The sequence below is a fragment of the Nansenia antarctica genome (genome assembly GCF_963989245.1).
Source record: "Nansenia antarctica genome assembly, chromosome: 4".
NCBI classification, from domain to species: Eukaryota; Metazoa; Chordata; class Actinopteri; order Argentiniformes; family Microstomatidae; genus Nansenia; species Nansenia antarctica.
Window position 1 is genome coordinate 25,326,088 of NC_137689.1, and position 22,662 is coordinate 25,348,749.

General features: G+C 44.3%; 2 protein-coding genes across 2 annotated transcripts; both read left to right on the top strand.

The window, feature by feature from the left end:
• Nucleotides 1-60: 60 nt before the first annotated feature.
• bckdk (branched chain ketoacid dehydrogenase kinase) lies at nucleotides 61-15,887 on the top strand. Its single transcript, XM_080528259.1, has 11 exons — nucleotides 61-383; nucleotides 1,290-1,358; nucleotides 1,722-1,832; nucleotides 3,253-3,300; nucleotides 4,142-4,261; nucleotides 5,145-5,243; nucleotides 6,680-6,753; nucleotides 10,397-10,525; nucleotides 12,826-12,915; nucleotides 13,478-13,633; nucleotides 14,034-15,887. Exons 1-11 carry the CDS (start codon nucleotides 138-140, stop codon nucleotides 14,176-14,178), a joined length of 1,287 nt encoding a protein of 428 aa, XP_080384385.1. The 5' UTR covers nucleotides 61-137; the 3' UTR covers nucleotides 14,179-15,887.
• A 2,382-nt stretch (nucleotides 15,888-18,269) lies between these two features.
• On the top strand, nucleotides 18,270-19,857 carry orai2 (ORAI calcium release-activated calcium modulator 2; the record flags this gene model as incomplete). Its single annotated transcript, XM_080528472.1, has 3 exons — nucleotides 18,270-18,306; nucleotides 18,567-18,802; nucleotides 19,261-19,857. 3 exons carry the CDS (start codon nucleotides 18,270-18,272, stop codon nucleotides 19,855-19,857), a joined length of 870 nt encoding a protein of 289 aa, XP_080384598.1.
• Nucleotides 19,858-22,662: the final 2,805 nt, after the last annotated feature.

The following is a 22,662-nucleotide window of genomic DNA, read 5'->3' on the forward strand; positions in this document are numbered from 1 at the left end:
ATCCGACTATCAGAAACGTGCTTTTGTGCACGGTATCGGGTGTAACTCAGTAATGGCCTACTGAGGCGGCCATTAAATAAATTCGAGAACCTCCAGGACAGGCCTCTTCTCTTTCATAGAAGAAAGATAGCTCCAAAATGCGTCGCAGGGTGACAGGTACAGCGTTCGAGATGCTGGGCTGTGGTGCTATCACCAGCCCCAGGGTCAGCAGGCTTCTGCTGGCCCCCATCACGAAAACCATCGCCCCCCTCTCAACGACAGACACTGAGAGATCTCGCACAACTTCTTCGATACAGCAGGGATATTCAGAACTGGCGAGAGAGAGGTCCAAAACAGTGACATCGTTTTACAACCAGTCTGCAATCGATGCTGCTGCCGAAAAGGTATGGATCATGTTAGGTTGTTAACCTTGCACTTCTTCATCTGGTAAACCTCTTCAAATGACCGCAGCTCAAGTCTTTATTCAGCTGCTAAGTCATGTCACAGGTCAGGCCCAAGGTCAGAAAGTTGAGCTAACATGGCAGTTCGGATATTCAGTACCGTTGAGAGGCGAGAAGTTAGTAAACATAACAAGAGAGGAACTCACTTTGGCCCTCTAGCGTTTACCCGAGATTTTTTTTTTTGTCTACAACACCCAAGTGAAAATGTCAAAAATAATACTAGTCCCAACGTTAATCCTTTAACTGTGTGTATCATATGCAATTGCAACAATGTTTTAAGTCATTCGTGGCTAGGTCAAAGCATGACATGGAGATATCAATGACTTGGTCAAAACTTGGGAAAACTCCAGTCAGATCAGGTCTGTACCAGTACTCATCCATTGACGAGGTGGTAAATCTGCAGGGTCACTCAAATAATTGTACCACCACTGTGCTAAACCTACATCAGCAATTGACAAGTTGAACTGCCCATGACTGTAGCAAATTCATTACAAACTGTTTGCTCATTTGAGCAACAGAACGCTGAACCGTTAATGATGCTTAACCTTCAGGATATGTTCTTTCTCCATTGATTCTCAATCATCCAAAAGTCTGAGGTCCTAAATTCCATAAAGTTGGCTCCAAAATATGGCTGTTTTATTTAGTGTTATCAAGAACTGTACATTTTGATTAGGCTACATTTGCAGAAATAGGGGAAATTAGCCTAATTTCCCTATAAAGGCTTTGGCAAAAAGAAATGTGTTGGTATACCTCATAAAATCCTAATCTGTTGGGTGTGACTCTGCCTGTTCAAACAGGTCATGTTGACCTGCGTTAGTGTGTTTCCTGTAACGGCTGCCCTCTCCCCAGGCCTCAGTCCGACTGACACCAACCACCCTTCTCTATGCTGGGAAGTCTCCAGAAGGACACCACATCCTGGTAACTAAGCTAACTATTTTATATATATATATATTATATATTATATATTTTATATCTATCGTGTTGCCCAGAATGAAAACCTCTGGCCACCGTCTTCTTGGTATTGTTGTTGTCATTGTAGAAGAGGTCAAGCTGCCCTGAACATAGTGTGGCACTAGTGTGGTGTAGTATATTACTCAATTTATCTTTAGATAAACTGATACACTGGTATGCTGCATAGAAATGTTAATTGACCCTATAATAAACATGGCTCAAGGGATTGTAAAAGTCATGACTTAATTAGTTAATAAGTGTTTTACTTAAGTTTTCACTCTCTTGCTCGTGTGTGTGTGTGTGTGTGTGTGTGTGTGTGTGCGCGCACAGAGCAGTGCCAAGTACCTGCACAAGGAGCTGCCTGTCCGCATCGCCCACCGTATCAAGGGCTTCCGCAGCCTGCCCTTCATCATCGGCTGCAACCCCACCATCCTCCAAGTGGTGAGTCTACAGACCCACCTTGGGGCACAGACCTACCCTGGGGCGTAGCTTCCACTAGGCACAGACCTACCCTGGGGCATAGCTTCCACTAGGCACAGACCTACCCTGGGGCATAGCTTCCACTAGGCACAGACCTACCCTGGGGCATAGCTTCCACTAGGCACAGACCTACCCTGGGGCATAGCTTCCACTAGGCACAGACCTACCCTGGGGCATAGCTTCCACTAGGCACAGACCAACCCTGGGGCATAGCTTCCACTAGGCACAGACCAACCCTGGGGCATAGCTTCCACTAGGCACAGACCTACCCTGGGGCATAGCTTCCACTAGGCACAGACCTACCCTGGGGCATAGCTTCCACTAGGCACAGACCTACCCTGGGGCATAGCTTCCACTAGGCACAGACCAACCCTGGGGCGTAGCTTCCACTGGGCACAGACCAACCCTGGGGCATAGCTTCCACTCACTCTCTCTACTCTCATTGAGAACACCCTGTTACAATATTTTGCTCATTCACTTAGCTAAATGTCTTGAGTTCCTACATGAATTTGACAGCCAGTCTGTTATTGAGGCAAACAAAGCCCCGTCACTCTATGCCAATAGAACCATCAGTTCAATTCAATTCTATTTCATCAGCAGTTTATGTGTGTTGAAAGTTAGGCCTTGTTATTGTCCTATGGAGTTGAACTGTGAGGCAATATATGTGTCTCTGGGAGGGCTTTACTTTGTTATTGAACCGCCATATACTACAGTGTGAGATGCTCCTCCCTCACGATTCCCTACCCACCCACCTCTCCCCGGACGGTTTACTCCTTCAGAGTCTGAATGAACTTTTACCCAGATTCTTCCTCTCTTGACACCGCCAGGCTCTTCTTATTAAGTAGTGCCTGTAGTAGTGCCTCTTGGGGTCAAACGTTTCAGAGAAGAGTGTCAACCAGTTATGTGTATAGACTTCTCAGACACTCCTCTTCGGGTCATTTGTTAAAATAGCAAACCGTAGGAAATTGTACTATTGTCAGGTGTTGTTCCAAGAGATACAGGTTTCAAAACACATGCTAGGGCTAACCAGTCATGTGCAACCTGTTCATGTTTTTCTTGTTATTGTGTTATTGTCTTATGCAGTGTGATTCAGTTGTTAGGTCTATGTTGTGGTTACATTATCCATTTAATTCAGTCCAGAAATCAAAGGGACCTATCTTGTCAGGATTTCAGCTGTTGTGCTGTGCAATGTGGGAGACCCAATGGTGATTTCCTGGAAAGTAGACCGTGGCACGTGTACACCCATGTGTTGTTGGGGCCCACCTCTAAGGGAAACACAGGGGGTGGTGGGGGTGGGAGGGTTATGTAACAAGGGGTTATAACTTATCAGTCCACCAGTCCCCCCGAGGGGAATTCTAATACCCCTTTCCTTCTCTTGCAGCATGAACTCTACATTAGAGCCTTCCACAAGTTGACCGAATTCCCAGCGGTGAGTTCCAGATACCCAGAGAGGGGGGTTGGCTAGGCCAAGTCCACACACCCAGAGAGCGGGGGTTGGCTAGGCCAAGTTCAAGGGTTCCATATTGATCTGTCCCAAGTGCAATATAAATGCAAATTGCAGATGATCGCAACCAGCTGAAATATAATGCTAAACAACAACAACACTTTAGAGTAAACAAAGCATTGTGATGAACTGAGGCTAACTTCCGAGAAAATCCACACTGGCTTTAAGTAAAATAGGTATTGTTCTATTTTTAGTTTGGGTGTTTTATTGCAACATGTTGGTGCCCATTTAATCTTGGTGGTGATGACATGTGCCTTGTACCTTTTCAACACCACATCATACCAACTTCTGTTTTCTCACAAAACAATATGTTTCCTCTCTGAATAACATTGAGATCAGATATTTGGCCGATTCCTGGTAATATCTTTTCAATTCAGAAAGTCAATTGCTCTATGATGAAAGAATTCCATGTCCATTTCATAACGGGTTAATGCAATAGAATTGACCTCAGTGCTCGTTGTGATAATAGTCAAACATTTGACGACTGTCTGGATTCACGCTGCCTCCACTGATGTCATGCTTTTGCGGGGCGGCGGTAGCCTAGTGGTTAGAGAGGCCAGCTAGCAATTGGAAGGTCGCTGGTTCAATCTCTGCCTCAGCAGGGAGCTGCATGTGCCCTTGAGCAAGGCACTTAACCCCTCATTTCTGGAGGGGCGACGACTATGGCTGACCCTGTGCCTCGAGCAAAAAATACCAAATTCCAACAATTGACTGACTGCATGGCAAATCAAATAAAAAAATTAAATGATGATTATATTTTTGACAGATCAAGGACCAGGAGACGGACACTCGGTACAGCAAGATGGTGCAGCACCTTCTAGACGACCACAAGGACGTGGTCACTCTGCTGGCCGAAGGCTTCAGCCAGTGTCGCAGACACATCCAGGTAACCGCTCCCTGCTTGATGCACAAATCATGAACTACTGCAACTCATTTATGATCCAGCTTGTTTTAGGCATGCATGATATCAGTCGTCATATCAGTATTGGCAGACGATAATGTCTTAAAAACAAGATATCGGCTCGACATTGAAGTTTATCACTGATATTCAGAGTTTATATTGTAGAGCTGTCTGAGCAAAAAACACTCAAACTGAAGTTGCACAAGCAGAAAGCATAGTAGTTAAAATGTGGGGAACACATGCCCCGTTGTGAAATTGTGAAACATTGCCCCACTGTGAAACATTTTCAATCGTTGTCAGTCGATCTGGCCAGAGGAATATCGGAGATTCGTATCGGTCCAGAAAGGTCACCTCAGTGCATTCCTAGGTAGTTCTTTTTAGAACAGCTGTTTCAATGCCTTTCTGCTAATCAATCTAGTTTACGTGTCTGGCATAGATTGGCGTTTTTTTGTCCCCTTGTATAATGTAATCCTCTGATTGTTCCACTTGTACAGTATGCTCTTAGGGTGGATTAGGGTTAGGGTCACACTGCAATCTTGACAGAGCAAACGATCTTCAGGTCTTCTGTGGTTCTGAATACGCCCTCAACACCACACGCTTGCTAACAGTTTTTGTGATTTTGTGATGTCCACATGCATTGTTAATGAGACGGATTATACAGCTATTGGCATGAGCATAAACTCCTCGCAAGCCGATTTATATTAAGGTGAGTGCAGGGTGAAATAGCGTTGTGTATTCTTAATGGAATCTAGATAATCTACTTATGCCCAAACTAACCATGTTAGGGGGGAAACGCTCCCTGACCAACTAGCTAGATGTGAACCCACCCTTAGAGAGTTTGTTGAAAGAGAGTTTGTTTATGTTCTAGGATGAAACCCTGATTCGTAACTTCCTGGACACTACCCTGACCTCTCGTCTGGGTATCCGGATGCTGGCCACGCACCACCTCTCCCTGCACGAAGAAAATGTACGTCTCTGAACAACTTTTCTTTTTTTGCACACTTTTCTTTTTGTTAAATAAATGTTCTCAAGTGTGAATGTCAATCGAACATTGAGTAGCAGCACATACCTACAATGTTTTGGCAAGGAGGTGCTTATCTGAATCTAACGTGTCGTCATGGAGATGGCCTTGCTTTGGTACCGTGTTCAGGATTAGAGCAGTACTGTAGTCTACAAACAACACCCTTCTTTGTATGCGGGGTGTGTGTACACCTTTCTTTGGACATGTTTTGCAAGAAGTGAAGTGAAACTTTATTTATATAGCGCCTTTCGTACATGAATGCAACTCAAAGCACTTGAAGAAACGTGATCTATTTTCTTTTAAAATATACATAGTTTTCTAGTATCTTCTATAGTTGTTATTTTAAAATAGCGACACGATAGACTATAGTTGATATCAATGTTACCACTGTAACTCCCAGTGCACAAATGCAGATCAATGATTACCACAATTGACATGTTCCAGACCCCCACAGCAGCACCCATGTGAGTTAAAAAAAAGAAAAACCCAACAGGTGAGTTGGGACAAAGCCACTATTTGAATGAAGTCAGTGCAGTCTGCTGGCCCCATGACTTTCACCAACAGAGCGTATTTGTATCCTCCTTGTTTAAACCAATTGCTGCCCCTGCAGCCAAAGAAGTCAGCAGGTTCTGGCAGCTCTCTGCTCCAGTGACCTGAGAGATTGGTGCGGCACCCAAGTGGGCCTCAGAATATTAGTATATGACCCAAGGTCTATATATATAACATGTCTGTGCCGGTGCTGGGGGATGATGAAGCATGTTTTGTGGACTCTGGAGTGACTCCCTGACTGACTCAGGTCGTTCATAGCCAACACCCCTGCTGGGGTTTCTTGCTGTTGTCTCACGGCACAAATCACTCAAGCGACTGTATTACCGGTTGGCTGCAATCAATCACTGAAATGTCTCGTTGTTTTAGGGGTTTTTTTCTATCCGAAACTTCCCTGAACACTTTGGCTGCTACTAAAATCAGTGGTGTGATGGATCATATTGTCTTGTACCAAATGTTTATTATATGGTGACATGACACCACCAGGGTAGTGGTGGTCTAGTGGATAGTGAGTTGGACTTGTGATCGGAAGGTTGTGAGTTCAAATCCCGCCTGAAGCCACACCACTACTAGTGTGCCCTTGAGTAAGGCACTTAGCCCTCAGTTACTCCAGGGGGAATGTCCCTGTAATTCGTAATTGTAAGTCGCTTTGGATAAAAGCGTCTGCTAAATGGCAAAATTATTAATTATTATTAATTATTATGACACATTGCCCCCAGAAATGTCCAAAAAAACAAACTGTTCTTTCCTTTCAGATCGAGATGTTTTGCCAACCTCTCAGTTTAGAGTTTTTAAAGCATATTAATCACCTCTTCCATTTCCCACTGTTGTTGCAGCCTGACTTTGTGGGGATCATCTGCAGGCGACTTTCCCCGAAAAAGATCATTGAGAAGTGGGTGGATTTTGCAAGGTGAGTGTTGTCATCACCTACATTGGTTCAGAATGATCTCACCCTACTCTGAGCATTACTTTACCCTCAGGTGACTCCCTGCCTTGGCTCCTGCTTGCCTGTGTGATAAGCTGATAAGAGTCATGCACGGATGTGTCACTGAGGCTACTACTGAGGACTGTTTATATGGGCCTTTGTGTTCCCGTATCAGTGGTCCATGGTAGCCTATGATGATTTAGATTTTGAAGTTTGAATACGAGACTACAGGACTGTGTTCTACCTGAGAGAAGGTGGGCAACAACCAAATACAAAGAGAGAGTCAGTGGGTTTGTCTTCTGGATTGTCTGCGTCCTGTTTAAATCAGATGAATAGGCATTTTTGCTTTGTATTGAGCGGTAACAGTCAGACAAATGACCATAACTGTAGATATCATTGCTTTTTAATCATTTTAAATAACTTTTTATTTTATTTTATTTAAATAACATTTTAAATAACCGCAAATAGATGGTCAAAATTCTATTTGAACTTCAAGGTCTCTGTTCGAAGTTTCATTGTTGCTCTCTCTCTCTCTCTCTCTCTCTCTCTCTCTCTCTCTCTCTCTCTCTCTCTCTCTCTCTCTCTCTCTCTCTCTCTCTCGGTTTGGTGACTCAGCTTTGATTTACAATGTTCTGTCTGGTTTAGAGAACAAACACAAAACCAAGTTTTGTAACCTAACCAGTCAGTGGCAAGTGACAAGAAGTAATAGCAGTCTTTGTTTACATTTTTATTTATTTATTTATTTAACCCCCCCCACCCACAGGTATGCTTGGGACAGAAATAAAAAATAAAATAAAACGTATAATAATTAAATAATAATAAATATCTTTGAAAAAAAAGAAGAAAGAAAATAATAATAAAAGCAATCTGTAAGAATACGGCATACAGGAAGAAAACGAAAGTGAACATTGTTGTCGAGCTGCATGTCCCCTCCAGCATTGTTCCCAGACTGTAAAGGTCCAGATTTTATCAACAGTGTTTGTTTTCTGCATAATGTTGTACTTTTTAAGTATTCTCACTTAGTTTCCCCTTCATCTCATTAATTTGACTCTTATTTGCTGTTTATATCTTTCTGATATGTTTCTGAATCTGAGGTACATCTCGCTCAACAAGCTTATTTTCACCCTCACAAACCAACCAATGGGACTCAAATGAATGGTTTGTTGATATGGCAACAAGATGGGCAGTTTTATTGTCAAGAAGGCTACCAGGCTGACACTATTGCTGTGCTGTGTCAGGAAGTTCAAAGTCATAACCGTGTGTGTGTGTGTGTCCCAGTCCCAGTGTACACAAACACTCCTCAGCAGCCTATATGTGCACTTGTTGTCCCAGATCAGCTCTCTAGGAATGCGCAGCTGCTCTCTCCCTCTTGCCCCCCCCCCCCCCCCCCTTCCTCAAACTCTTTCCAGCCGATGGGTACTGGCTGCATCAGAACAAAGGCACTAATGCGGATTTTCCGTGCCAAAGGTGCCAGGCCCTGAATCAGCAGGGCTGTCCACGTACACCCTACACTTCTCCCCCATGGTCAGAGAGACCCCCCCCCTCAATTATAAACCAGAATCGACATCCTACATCCTCATTTGGTTCCCTAATGGACTGCATTGATCGAATCAATAACTGGATGTGTCAGAATTTCTTACCATTAAATAAAGACAAAACTGAGATTATTTGGAGTCAAAAACTAAAGACTGCTGGTTAGTGCTTGTCTAGAAGCTCTTTCCCTACAATGTAAAGATCAGGTTAGAAATCTCAGTGTCAGCCCCGCGGTGGTGTAGCGGTCTAAGCACTGGCCACTAGTGCAAGTTGCCCACCGGGGACTGGGATCGTATCCCAGCTCGCCAGATCCGGATATGGCTGGGGCACACACGGGGAGCGACATATTGGGCGGCCGCTCCCGAGGGCGGTATAGGAGTAGTTCCGGACAAGGATCCGTCGCGCAACACCGCCCCCGTCTGGTGCTGGAGTAACGGTACTGGGCTCGAGGAGCCAGTCAGCTAGTCTGCCTGGCGCCCTCCTCTGGGACTGCCGGCCACGGGGTCGTGCGGTGGATCCTACGCAATAGGCAGGGGATAATTGAATGCTAGGTTGGGTTCAATTGGCTACCTAATTGGGTGAAAAAGGGGGATAAAATCTGAAAACCCCCCCCCCCCCCAAAAAAGAAAGAAATCTCAGTGTCATTTTAGACTCAGACATAAGTTTTAACTCCCACATTAAGTCAACAACAAAAACAGCTTATTATTATCTAAAAAATATTGCGAGAATTAGGGGTTATTTGGCCATGCATGATCAGAAACATATCCATGCATTTATATCTAGCAGGCTAGACTAGTGCAATGGCCTTTTTTCAGGGCTCAAACAGGCACTTAGACAATTAAAGCTTATTCAAAATGCTGCTGCAAGAGTCTAAACTAGACTCTGACTAAACTAGAACGTTTGACCACATTTCCCCCGTTCTGAGATCCTTACACTGGCTCCCTGTATCTCAGAATAGATTTCTTAAATCATGCTCATTGTCTACAAATCACTGAATGGTTTAGGGCCAAAATACATCCTTGACATATTAGTGCCTTATGAACCTGCTAGATCCCTAAGATCATCTGAGGCTGTTAAACTGTTCCAAAAGTGAGCACCAAAAGTGGAGAGGGGGCATTCGCTCACTATGCAAACTATATCTATCTATATCTATTGGAACAAACGATCACATACCATTACGTCAGCCCCATCTTTAGCAATCTTTAAGAATAGGCTGAAGATCTGTTCTGTTCAGCTTTTAATTGACTGTATTTTAAATGTTGACAGTTTAAGCTCGGTTTAACTGACTGATTTGTTTTCCTTTCTTTTTTTTCTTTTAAATTTGAACTTTTAAATTGTTATTGACTGATTTAGTTTTTTTGGGGTTTTGATTGTTACTTGATTGAACTTTTTAAATGTTATGTTATTGCACTTCAGTGTATTTATTGTTCTGTAAAGCACCATGAATTTGCATTTAGTTGAGTATGAATATGTGCTATACAAATACATTTGCCATCAGCACTTTAGAGTAGACAGGATCTCAGACCTCCCTTTCTAGTCCACTCCCTTCACGTATGCTCAGTATGACCACCATCACTTATACTCAGTATGACCACCATCATACAGGCAAGTTGCTTGAGAGGCAGTAGAGACTGATTCATAATGACCCTAGCCAGTGGTATTCCTACCAAGTCATGTAGAACTTACACTCACCGAACACTTTATTAGGAACACATGTACACCTCATTCATTCAGGTGGTGTAATGGTGTGGGGCATGTTTTCTAGTCACACTTTGGATCTCATGAGTCTGAATCCAACAGAACACCTTTGGGATGTAATCATGCCATCATGGACCAGAATCTCACAGGAATCACTCTTGTGGAATCAATGCCACCACAAAGGAAGGCCCTACCCAGTATTAGTATAGTGTTCCTAATAAAGTGTCCGATGAGTGTATGAGGACTGAGGTGAAATATATATATATGTCGTTCCTCAAGTACAGTTAAGAACCATCGCTTATGTGTTGCGCACGAACGCACGAGTAACACGAGTGTGGAACTGCGAGTTGTGCCAATTCAAGTCATGTGACTGCATGTTTCCTGTTGTCCTCTGCAGGCGGCTGTGTGAGCACCAGTATGGTAACTCCCCCCGGGTGCGCATCAACGGCCACGTGGCGGCCCGCTTCCCCTTCATCCCCCTCCCCCTGGACTACATCCTGCCAGAGCTGCTGAAGAACGCCATGAGGTACCAGAAACAACTCTTTGAGTGTCGGGGTACCAAAAGAAAGCTTTTAAAGAATGCTCTAAAGTAACCTTAAACATAACATTGTGAAACCTGTATCCATCAAACCTGTTTCATTCGTCAGCATGTCACAGCTCTAATGTGTTACACCTCCCAAATACCAGTCCATCCAGCATGGCATCGCCTGTCTGTCTTCCATCATCACCCATCAGAGAAGAATTGGAAATAATTGTTGTCTCAGACAATTGATCATATCGGATCCTGCTATTTTACCATGCCCTCAAGTTAAGATAAATCGGATTTGGAGGAGTTATTAGATATTGGACATTAAATGGGAGAACCGTTATCGTGCACACAACATCGCGTTAATGCACAAACAGTGCAAGACACCCATGCTGTTCTGTGAATGAGACGAGCATTGAGTGATGGCTGCCTACGGCCAAGTCATATAATCACAGCAAACATGTCTGCAGTTCGGCATCTGTTCTCTGAACGACAACGAGGCATGCTCATACATCAACTGTAAATATGTAGAGAGGGGGGGGGGCATTGACCACCATTCACACTCGCAAGATCAAACGATCACTGTCTTTGTCTAAATCCGCCTGCATCAGCGTTCATAGGGGGATTTTTTTAGGATGATCTATGACTGATTTGCCATGACAACGGACTACAATAACACAGCCACCAGAAGTAGGCCAGCAGATCCTCTTTCAGGGGTAGCGTTGTGTAAGAGGACGAGGGTAGAAATGCAGAGGGTCACGCCAAGGTGGTCCCACTGCTAGCTAGCTTGAATGAGTAGACGTGCATGGAACTGAATAGTCATTGGTTGGGATTATGAAAGAGTTGCTCAGGCAACTGTGGACTGATCATGTGTTTATAGTTCCAGAGAATGGGGGTTAGGTATTCCACAGTGTTGTACGGTCCAAGTAAGCTAGGTGGATTTGCCCTTTACCCTGATTTTCTGTGCCCAGTTGTTCAAAACTTTTAATCTGGATCCTGATTAAAGAGCTGGCTGATTTCCCCTATACGACTCAAAATCAGTCAGATAGATAGATGGATCAAAAAAGAAAAGTTGAACGTTTTGAACAACTGAGCCCTCTGCTTTCCACACCGGACACAGTGAGTGTTTCTGGGGCTGTGGTAAAGTAGATCACGTGTATGCTATCTATGTGCTATGTGTTTTTTTCTTGGAAGTCAGCCACGACTGCAACTGTGCTTTCAGCAGATTTACGATCCCTGTCAGGGCAACACGAGGGCTTCATTCAACGTATAGAGTTGTTGTTCAACGTAGAGTACTGATCCTTTAAACCCTTTTCATTGGTTGAAACTCATTCTCTGTTAGTTACGTCTGGTTTTGGTGGTGGTGTTTTTTTTTTTTTTATGCAAATGAAAAGAGGGTTAGAAAAGAGGAACACACACTTTTTGTCTCCTTAAAAGGGATGGTTCAGAGCTCTCTTTTTCTGCTGACTTGGCATTCAGCCAGTGTACGTGAAGGGGATCATCTGTACCCTCTCAAAAGCACAGAAAACTGAATTTTCTTCATCATGTGATATCACTACTAATTTAACTACTCGTGGACATTAAGCACAATTTCTTTTTTTTAAATGACATACTGGACTTTTAAGAATTAAGAAATGTTCTGCTTAACTTCTATGAGCAACGTTCTCCTGGTTGCACATACTCAGGGTGTTGTTGTGGGTCTGTGACAGCCATTTTATACACAATCACCGTTGGGCCCTGTGTTTGTTCCCTGGCTGGGAATGTCATGTTTTTGGAAGGAGGTCTTGGCTTAAATTCAGCGGCATTCCTTTGGGATTCATACGGGTGACACTGAACTCTGGGAACAAAGACTTAGACACTGTTTGGTCTGTGTTCTCCCACTAGCTGTGTAACCAAGGGCTGTAATCTAGGGATGTTCCTCAGTCACCATGTCCCCTCATGACATGTTTATCTGGGCGGCACACTTCATCAATACCCCCCTAGTGATCCAGTCCTGTCCTCACAGGTAGCCATTTAAGAGCATTGGCACAGCTCTTCTCCCTAGTTTGACCTCCTCTCTCCTCTAATCCAATGTATCAATGTGTGCGAGTCGACAAGAGGGAACATGATCCCTCTTCCCAGAAGGCTCTGTCTCACGGTGTGATCATTGCGCGAGTGTCATGTAGTAGTACCAGTGAAAGTCTTTCCGAGTTGCTTAGTGTCACATTTCACGAGTCCCAAGAATGCAAATGTCCTCATTTTAACTTCCCCTTGACCTCAACTGGAACTGTGTCATTCCCCCCCACCCACCCCCCCCTCAGGGCCACCATGGAGAGCCACCTGGACACACCCTACAACGTCCCCGACGTGGGGGTCACCATCGCCAACAACGACACAGACTTTGTCATCAGGTGAGTGGCTTGACTGTCTCGCTGGCTGTCACCTCACTAAAGTGAGGCTCACAAACCTCCCTATGACCTCTCCACTTCTTTCTAGTGAAAGTCTTTTTTAACAAGGTTAACAACCGGAGTCCCAGACTCCCAGTCATTGAATGGGAAACTTGACACCCACCCAACCGTCATCACTGGGAGGGAGGGGGTTTCTCAGCCAATGGGCTTATCAGGCCCAGAGAGGGGTAGTCATGGCAACAGGACCCTCTGTTAAAAGCCGAGTCAGAGCAGACTGTGCCTCACTGAACTGGCCGTGATTAAGAAGTGTAACTGGACCGTTTGTTTACACTGGGCAAATTTACAGAGGCTAAAATGTTTGACTAACACTGAAACGGGTCAGTGTATTAAGTGCTTTTTTTGTGTTTGTATAAAAGGTGAACATGCAGGGGGAGGGGGTGGGGGTGGGGGTGCAATGTTCCTCCTGTTGGGGGTGGAGGGGGCTGGGTGGGGGGGTGTCGAGTCCCAGGGGCAGTGTTTGATGTGAGCTTCTGTAACCCCTCTGGTCCTCGTCCTGGTATGTTAGGATCTCAGACCGCGGCGGCGGCATCGCCCACCACATCCTGGACCACGTGATGGACTACCACTACAGCACGGCCGAGGAGAGCGCCCAGGACCCCCGCATGACCAACCTCTTCGACAGCATCACTAACAGCGGGCCCCAGAAAGGCCCCATGCACGGGTAGGTAGGACGAGATAGGCACCACTGTTGACCGTCCCATTCATCCACCCACGCCATCATTGAGTCATCACTCATCTGACCTGACTACAGCCATTTTAGAGAATGAATGTTCACCTGTCCTGAACAAGAATTGATGTGCTTTCATCATAATTCTGCCCCATTGTGTGGCATTGGTTCTGTCGATCCTGCTCTCATCATGCAGTGTTTCATTGGCACGCTGCTCAGTTGGTGCTGCTCTGTGTGCCGTGTTAAGTATAATGGACAGACGTGCACCCGCTTTCATTCTTCTAGTTTACGTCTATTGAGAATTGGGGGTGATGCAAAGGTTCTGCCACTGTATGTAAGGCTAGCATTTGTGTTGGTCTATTTCTGAGTGTTGTTCCTCTCCATGGTCGTGCAGGTTTGGCTTCGGGCTGCCTACCTCCCGAGCCTACGCCGAGTACCTGGGCGGCTCCTTGTCCATCCAGTCCATGCAGGGCATCGGCACAGACGTCTACCTACGCCTGCGCCACATCGACGGCAAGGGAGAGAGCTTCCGTGTCTGAGAAACCCCCGCCCTTCCCAGCCCCCTCCACTAGGGGGGGGCCTGGTCATTTCAACGCTAGCCTTGGCTAGGCTACTTCTTCTTTGGTCCACATCAGTGATAGAAGTGAGTCAGATGGCTCCTCACAGACTCACCCTCTACAAGTTACCTTTTTCGCCTTAGACTCTAAATGGACACTTTCTCGTCTTTTTCTTTTTTTTTTCCCTGTGGCCCCGTTTCTTAAGCAGCGTGAGGGCTTGTGAACTTTTGAACAAACGAGATCAAGAGAGAGAGTGCATGGTGATGAGTGTTGATGTTACTGTGGTAAAAAGAAAAAGAGGGGGGAAAAAATCTTCAGCCTTAATGAAGTTCATTTGGTCTGCCTGTAAGTTACTGATGTTGCAAATATAAAGAGACGTTTAAAGGACTTGAGAAGCTGGAAAGACATCCAGAGGAGTCTCTGCTTTCACACTCCAGTGGCTACCATGTCAAGCTCTTTGCAGTTTGGGTGAAGCTTCCCTCTCTAAGGACCTCTTGAATCACCTATGGAGGACACCATGGAGACAACTGCCAAAACACCAGTCAAACAGCACTCAGATTTATAAAATAAAAAAAATAAGAAAAAAGAAAAACACACAAGATGAACTTTGAGTGAACTCTCGGTTATATCACAATTTTTTCTAACTCTCTGGCCATGGAAACAAGCAGAGATGTTCAGTTGCCTTACTGTGTGCTGCTGGTCCTTATGACCATATGCTGATTTTACTTAGCCATTGCTCAGCCATGTCTTTGTCTGTAAAACAATTTCACACTCCTAACATTTTAGTTAGTCTAACATTTGCACAACAAATTGATTCTTGGAAATGCTTATTACTTGCTGTGTCTTCATAGTAGCTGAGCTATAACTTTAGAGCTTCAATATACCGAAAGAAGTATTGTTTATATTCATGTTTTGATTATTTATCTCTGCAGAAAAAGTGTTAAACAAAAAAAAAACTATGTCAATATTTCAAATGGATTGCGAATTTCCTTTCTGATCACATTCCGAGAAGGGTCAAACTAAGGAAACTTACCGTATGGCTTATGGTTGACATTTGAGATGCATGATGAATTAGAAATGTATACATTCAGCCATGTGGTCTGGACTGACATCACAATGCTGGATATTGGCATGTAATCCTTACATTTTAAAGTTTAAAGTCCTTAAAGTTACAAACATCAGCACCAGTGAGGCGATTTCTAACATGATTGTAGGCACCTGATTATCAACAAATTCCCTGTGATGTGATGTGTAGGCTTTGGGGGGGTATGATCATTCTAGCATGAGAATTCTTCCTTGACAGACTGCATTCGTCTCTTGAAGGATTGGATGTGACCAGTCCAAATCTGCCCTCTGCTGGCATAGAGCTGCAAGAGATTCACCCTGACAAAAAACAAAAGAACAGCATTATGTCATATGATATTAGTATGAAATAAAGTGGAATATAATGCTCTTATTTTATATCATTATATCATTTATTCATATTTTGGAAATTAGGACAATGGCATACCTAAGTGGTCTGTCAAAATACACCCATATTATTGTATTTAATTTAATTCTCCTTGGATATACGGCCAAATAATGGAATGCTGTTACTGGCAGTATGCACTGGTGTGGATTAATCTGTCTGGTTTGTTGATGATTTTCCCCCCATACATGTAATTGTTTATAGTTTCTTGGGCATTATTAAACGCTGTGGGTGGATTTGGACATTTCACATATTTTGCTTAAGACCTAACTCATAATGGCAATACAGTTGTTGGTTTGTCCAAATCAATTCAGCATTGCACACACGTAATGTCTGAAATAAGTGTGTATACCAGGAAGAAGATAGAGGAACCTTTCCTCAGTCTATGAACGTATCAACAATTACCTTGCTTTTGAAACCTGATAAAGACGCTTTGGATTGTAGCAGCTTATCCAATTACAAAATGTAGGATAATATATATATATACACACACACACACACATACATACACACAGTGGCTATAGAAAGTCATCACACCCCTTCACTTTTCCCACATTTTATTGTGTTATAGACTCAATTTAAAATTGATTAAATAAAAGGAAATGGGCATCAATCCACACACAATACCCCATATTGACACAGTGAAAACCAGTTTTTAGACATTTCTGCTAATTTATTAAAATTGACACAGAAATACCTCATGTGTGTAAGTATTCAGACCCTTTGCTATGACACTTTTCAAATAGCTAAAAAGCAAAAATGTCATCAACAAATCTCTCAATAAGTTGAATTGAGTTCATCTTAATGCAAGGAATGCAAGTTTTCTTAAAGGCATTGATTTGACTTTGTCTTGTGTCGATTATTTAGGCTTGCAGAAACACGACCTTATATTCCATCAGAAATTAGTGATTCTTGGAGAGAGGTAGACAAGTTGTGTTTAATCCACATCCTTATGTCTTGTTTGCATCAAGGTGTAGCATCTTCCTCTTTTAACAGCTCGAATGAAAAATGAGCCCTGAGAAGTGAGAACTGAACTGACTCAATCGGTCAGCATCAACCAAGGACCACAGGAGGTTGTGAACCACTGGTTTAGCAGAGCACACAGGGACAGACTACTGGACATGCATAGATACAGTATTGCGTACTGTTGGCAGTTTCTCCCCGCCCCCCCAAAAAAGTATAGTACTCATGACATTATTGTGTATCTTGCTTGGACTGAAAAGACCTCTTCACTCATTACACATTATTACATCAACTCACTTCAGACTGCTCACCTTGATGTCAGTACGTATCTCTTTGGGGATGCAGACAGCCACACCCTCATCACGTGACCAGGGAGGTATTCCATCTACGTCGCTAAAGGAAATCTTATTTCTATCTCGCGAGACAAAAAATTAGGGTGGATTTTATTTATAAATCTCGCGGGATTTATACAAATAAGCCTGGATTGTCCTTTAGCGACGTTGATGGAATACCCCTCTGAATTCTTAAAAACAAGAGGGGAGGAGGAGGAAACAGAATATTATTGCAGTCTTAACTAGTCTAGCTATACAGTAAGGCTCTTCATCACCTGCCTTAGTTACATAAACAATCTGACTGAGTCCGCCCAGGTTTGTGGATGATATAGCCCAAAGGACGTCTTGGCAGTAAGGTAAACTAAATAATCTGTTCAAAATCAAATCATCTGTTCAAACACCCCGGAGCGGTGGATTTGCTGCGGACTATCTGAACCACACCATGTAGCTAGGCGATGCTAGCCGAGTTCCCAGACTGACTCATTCAAACCATTGATTCTCAGAATTGCTGTAGTGATCATTTTTGCATTAGGGCTGTATAATTTAAGACTTATCCGTGTAACATTGTTAGCTATATCCAGCTCATTTGCTCACTTGGCATTGCTCGCCATCGTGATTTTCGACATTCGTGAGATTGTTGCTAGCTAGTTACTTCACTGCTCCAGATGTGAGCAGCTTGGCTGACAGACGCAGCTTGGTACAATGCTGTCCGCTGCTATCAAACTTCTATCAAACTTCACTTTGTCATTTGGCTTTTCAGCTTCGCTTGCTGGTTGTAAATAAATGCATTTGGACTGTTGGAATTGAAGCCAATTTACCGCTCTTGTCTAGCCACTCAATCATATTTATAAGAAGGACTAAACGACATCAGAGAACCCAGAGAATTTGCTTGCAATGCCTGCAGCATGTATTCACACTTTAAAAAGAAAAGAAAAGTATGTTACGTCAAGTTCAAGTCTTAGAAATTAGTTATTTCCCCAGGGTAACCAGATCTGTCTTCACCAGCCACTCACTCACATTTCGATGACGAGTCGGAGGCGGATAGACTTTCTCATTAGTCACATAAGGGACAGTTTTATTTAGCCTAGTTATGTTTTATTATTGAAATAACAGAAATATACGTATTCAAACAAATGACAACCACCTCACACAAAAACAACCACAAAACTTCACATACTTTTCCTTTTTAGGTAGTTTAAAGGAATCATTTCAAAAATGATTAAAGGCTTAGAAAAGTGAATAGTAATTTTCAAGTAAGCCTGTCTTCCTGCAGGCATGTCTCTCTTTGTTTGCTTTCAACTGTTGATAAGATGAAAACTACAGATAAAACAGGGGAAACTCAGCCAAGTAAAAACTACAGATAAAACAGGGGAAACTCAGCCAAGTAAATGAAGTGCAGCCATTTGTCATTCTCGAAGAACCCTTGGAAAGTCAGACTCAAAGTGCTCTTCTTAACACCTTGAATCCCATAAAAGTGTCAACGTTTACCTCGGTTGTATACAACTCTAGCGAAGTGTGTAGTGCTTGTGTATCAATGTACTATGAAACATTTTCATTTTCTCCATTTGTCCCTCAGTTAACGTCTGTTCCTCTTTCTCAACAACCAGTTGCCATGAGCAGGGAGCTGAACGTGCCCATGGGTTCCCCAGCCCCGGGGGGGTCCGAGCAGAGACAGGATGGCGGGGGGATGGACTACAGAGACTGGGTCCGCCGCAGCTACCTGGAGCTGGTGTCGTCCAACCACCACTCAGTCCAGGCCCTCTCCTGGAGGAAGCTGTACCTGAGCCGGGCCAAGCTGAAGGCCTCCAGCCGAACCTCAGCGCTGCTCTCAGGCTTCGCCATGGTGAGTCACACACTCGCTGAGTGTTTTTGTGCATCGTCATGTGAAGCGGGCTGTGTTAGGACAGGGAAATCTATTGTGGAGATTGCTGCGTTAATCCTTACCGGTTTTCCCTTGTCTGACACGAGATGGATTGTGTGTGTGTGTGCGCTTGTATTCAAAACATTTCCAGAGGCCGAATCCCAAGTAAATATTTTTGTCATTAGTTCAGGAGTTATGGGAAGGCCAATGCTGTTAAAAGTTGTCCTGGTTGGACTGTATCGTTTACTGGAGTGGAGACATACTTCAGATAAACCTCAGAGGGAAAGGCTTGCTCAAGAGGCTGCTATTAATAGCATGTGAACCGCTCTGAAAACCAAGAGATCTATGTCAGCCCCCTCTCTCCCTCTCCCTCCCTCCCTCCCCCCACTGCTCACTGTGGTGGTTTTGATTTTGTGGTTGTGGTTGTGGTTGTGTGCCAGGTGGCCATGGTGGAGGTGCAGCTGGAGATGCAGTACAACTACCCGCGCGCCCTCCTCATCGCTTTCAGCGTGTGCACCACGGTGCTGGTGGCCGTGCACCTGTTCGCCTTGCTCATCAGCACCTGCATCCTGCCCAACGTGGAGGCGGTCAGCAACATCCACAACCTCAACTCGGTCAGCGAGTCGCCCCACGAGCGCATGCACCACTACATCGAGCTGGCCTGGGGCTTCTCCACGGCCCTGGGCATCCTGCTCTTCCTGGCCGAGGTGGTGCTCCTCTGCTGGATCAAGTTCCTCCCCGTGGACTCGGGCGCCATCGTCCCCCAGCAGCAGGGGGGCGCCACACTGGCCGCCAAAGTGAACTGCAGCAGCACCACCGCCCCCGGGAGGCCCCCGCCGGAGCACAGCGGCTGGCAGGCGGCGCTGGCCTCCACCATCATCATGGTGCCGGTGGGCGTGATCTTTGTGGTGTTCACCATCCACTTCTACCGCTCGCTGGTGGGCCACAAGACGGAGCGCCACCACCAGGAGATCGAGGAGCTGCACAAGATCAAAGTGCTGCTGGACGGACACGAGAGGGGCCTACTGGTGGTGTGATGTGGTCACCTGTCTCTCTACTCTCGGTGCGATTAAATGATGGCATCGATGAGTACCGATCTTCCACTGCATATGGGAGGTTTTAAGGGATCCCCTATGGGTCAAGCACTCCCCTCAACCTTGTCAGCCTTCCTTGAACTCTTTTTAGCAGACCCCCAAACCTCCACTTACAGCTGAGAGATGAGACTGGAGAAATGTTACCGCTCATAAAACAACGGATGCAAGGACTGACCATCCATGATATCAAAATTATATATATATATATATTAAAAAAAAATAATTAGTAGTTTATTGTCGTTTTAAGGTCAAACAGCGGGATAACAGGACAACTATTTTACTAACATTCACCAGTACTGTCAGTTGGCTGAAATCTGGGAGATGGGTAGTGGATGGCTGAGCATTGTTTAAAATGAGAATACAAAAGATACTTCACCGGTTTGAAATCTATGCTATATAACAAACTGTAAACACTACCATTATCATCACTACCAACAAGCAGAAGAGAAACAACAAGAGAAACAACAAAAAAACTAAAATCATTCGTAAGAGCTCAGAATTGAAAGAGGGAACTAAAATAAAACCGAAAAATCGGAATAATAACAATAATAACAATAATAATAATAATTAAAACGGGATGAAACCGAAACACAACCGTCACTCCTCATCTTTACTCCTCAGCGTCAGCAAACTGGCCGTCCACGATGCAGCCGACGCGGGGGACCCAGGGGACCGGGTGGACGTGGTGGCGCGCTGGTTGGTAGGCATAACCTGGCAGGTGGAGGTGGGGCTCGGTGTGTTGCAGGCTCACCCCCCGGAGGGCGAAAGACACCACATCCTCAGGGCCGTAGGGATCCAGTCCATACAGCCCCGGTCGGTAGTCCGGGGGTGAGAGGTTGCTCGTCTCCTTGTCCCAGTCCTCTTCCTCGAGAGGGGGCGCGGGGGGGTTCGGGGCTTCAGGGTGGGGCGGATCTATTACTCCACCCCCGCCAGTCGTTACCAACTTCTTCCTGCGCCGCCACCAGTGATTCCTCCATCTCCTCTTCTTCTTCTCCGTGGCGTCCTTTGGCGGTGCGCTGGCCAGGCCCATAGGGTGACTGACTGTCTGGGGCATCCTGTATGCGGCTGGCTCCCTCCTCCCTCACAAGACTACTGTTGGCTTCTCTGCCTCTCCCTTGCTTGGACAGCAAACGCCAACCAGTCCAAAATTATAGTTTTAACCATGTTTTGATGGTGTTTACAATTACATATTTACAAACCGTGGAGTAAAACAAGCTTCTATTTTGGGTTCTGTCTGGGTAAGACAGTTAAACTAAGCTCATCAGACATGTATACGTTATATTCTTCAAAGATGAATGAATTATCATTCATTTAAATAAAAAAAATGGTAGTACCAATCCCAGATTGCCCCTTTTAAGGATCTGTATTGATCCATTTTTCTCCGGCTGTGCCAACTGTCCATATTTCATGAAGTGGTGAGAAGAATACGAATGTCAAACTTCACCACATGTGCTTAACGTGTACTCAGAAGGATAAGCTAGGCGGTGAGCAACACTGCGGCCATCAGAACTGGGAGTGTGTCTAAGCGGGTGACATTAATTGCATCCATTGTGCATCCAGGCCTGTTTACTATGGCCGCGTTTGTAAATGAGCTCTGAGAGCGCCGGAGCGTCCACGTGGACGCTCCAGTGCTCTCAGAGCTAATTTAGGAATGCGGTCTGTGTCATTTTGCTTCCAAAAAGCTTTTTCCCACTTGTAAGTGAAACCTGTTTCGCTACTCTATGGTGTCATATGGATATTGTAAATAACAAAGGTGCCTCAGTCTTTTCCTATTGAATGACTATTCTTACTGTATTTATTCAAGTTACACTGTAAATGGTTGCTATACACCAATAACATACTTCCCACTCACACACCAACTTAATATCGTAGTAATAATTGATGTGCTTATCAAACGGTTACATTTGCGCATATAGCAAGACAAACACAAGCAGTGACAAATTATATTATTGGCAAAATATAAAAATGCTGGCGCTACCAATGGCCTTCATAAGTGAATGGGGTGCATACACAGGACAACTATATCAATTATTTTCTCATCAGAGAGGCAGGCAGCAACACCCAAAATAATGACCACCAAAGAAGTTTCCATTTTGTTTGCAGTCTTCATTTTGGGTGTTGCTGCCTGCCTCGCTTATGAGAAAATAAGTGATTCTATCAATCTCCACTTCCTGTACATAACCGCTGTTGTATACCTCTGTTTTTTGTTTGACTAATGTTGGCAAGCACACTGTCTAAGGTCTGTCTACATCCATGTTTTATGTGGTCAGATTGTTATATTCAAAACAACAGAATGGCAGTGTAATATATCTAAGTCTGAATATGTTTGCAATAGGATTATTGTAGCAGAGAGGCTGCTTATAATAACAAAGGCCTAATATCATTTGCACTATGACTTATTATGGAAAGATGTCAACTAGGAATAACAGTTACTGAGTATATTACGTAGCAACGGAACAAGCACAGTGCACTTAATTTACCATGCTTATTGGATATTTTAAGTCATAAAGCTCTTGTGGGCTTCAGTGGTGAGGAAATGTAAATAGAAATGTTTCTGTGGTTCAAGGAAGAAATGTAATATGTGAGGATAACATTCCAGAAAAACAGGTTTCTGACCAAGAATCCCCTATTTCTCTCACAGTGAGAAGAAAAGACATAAGTGCACTTGTAGTTTAGTTCCGAAACGGGTGTGAAAGGTTTTGGGGTTAATACGCAAAATTGGTTTTGTTTGTGAGATTGTGCTTCTTA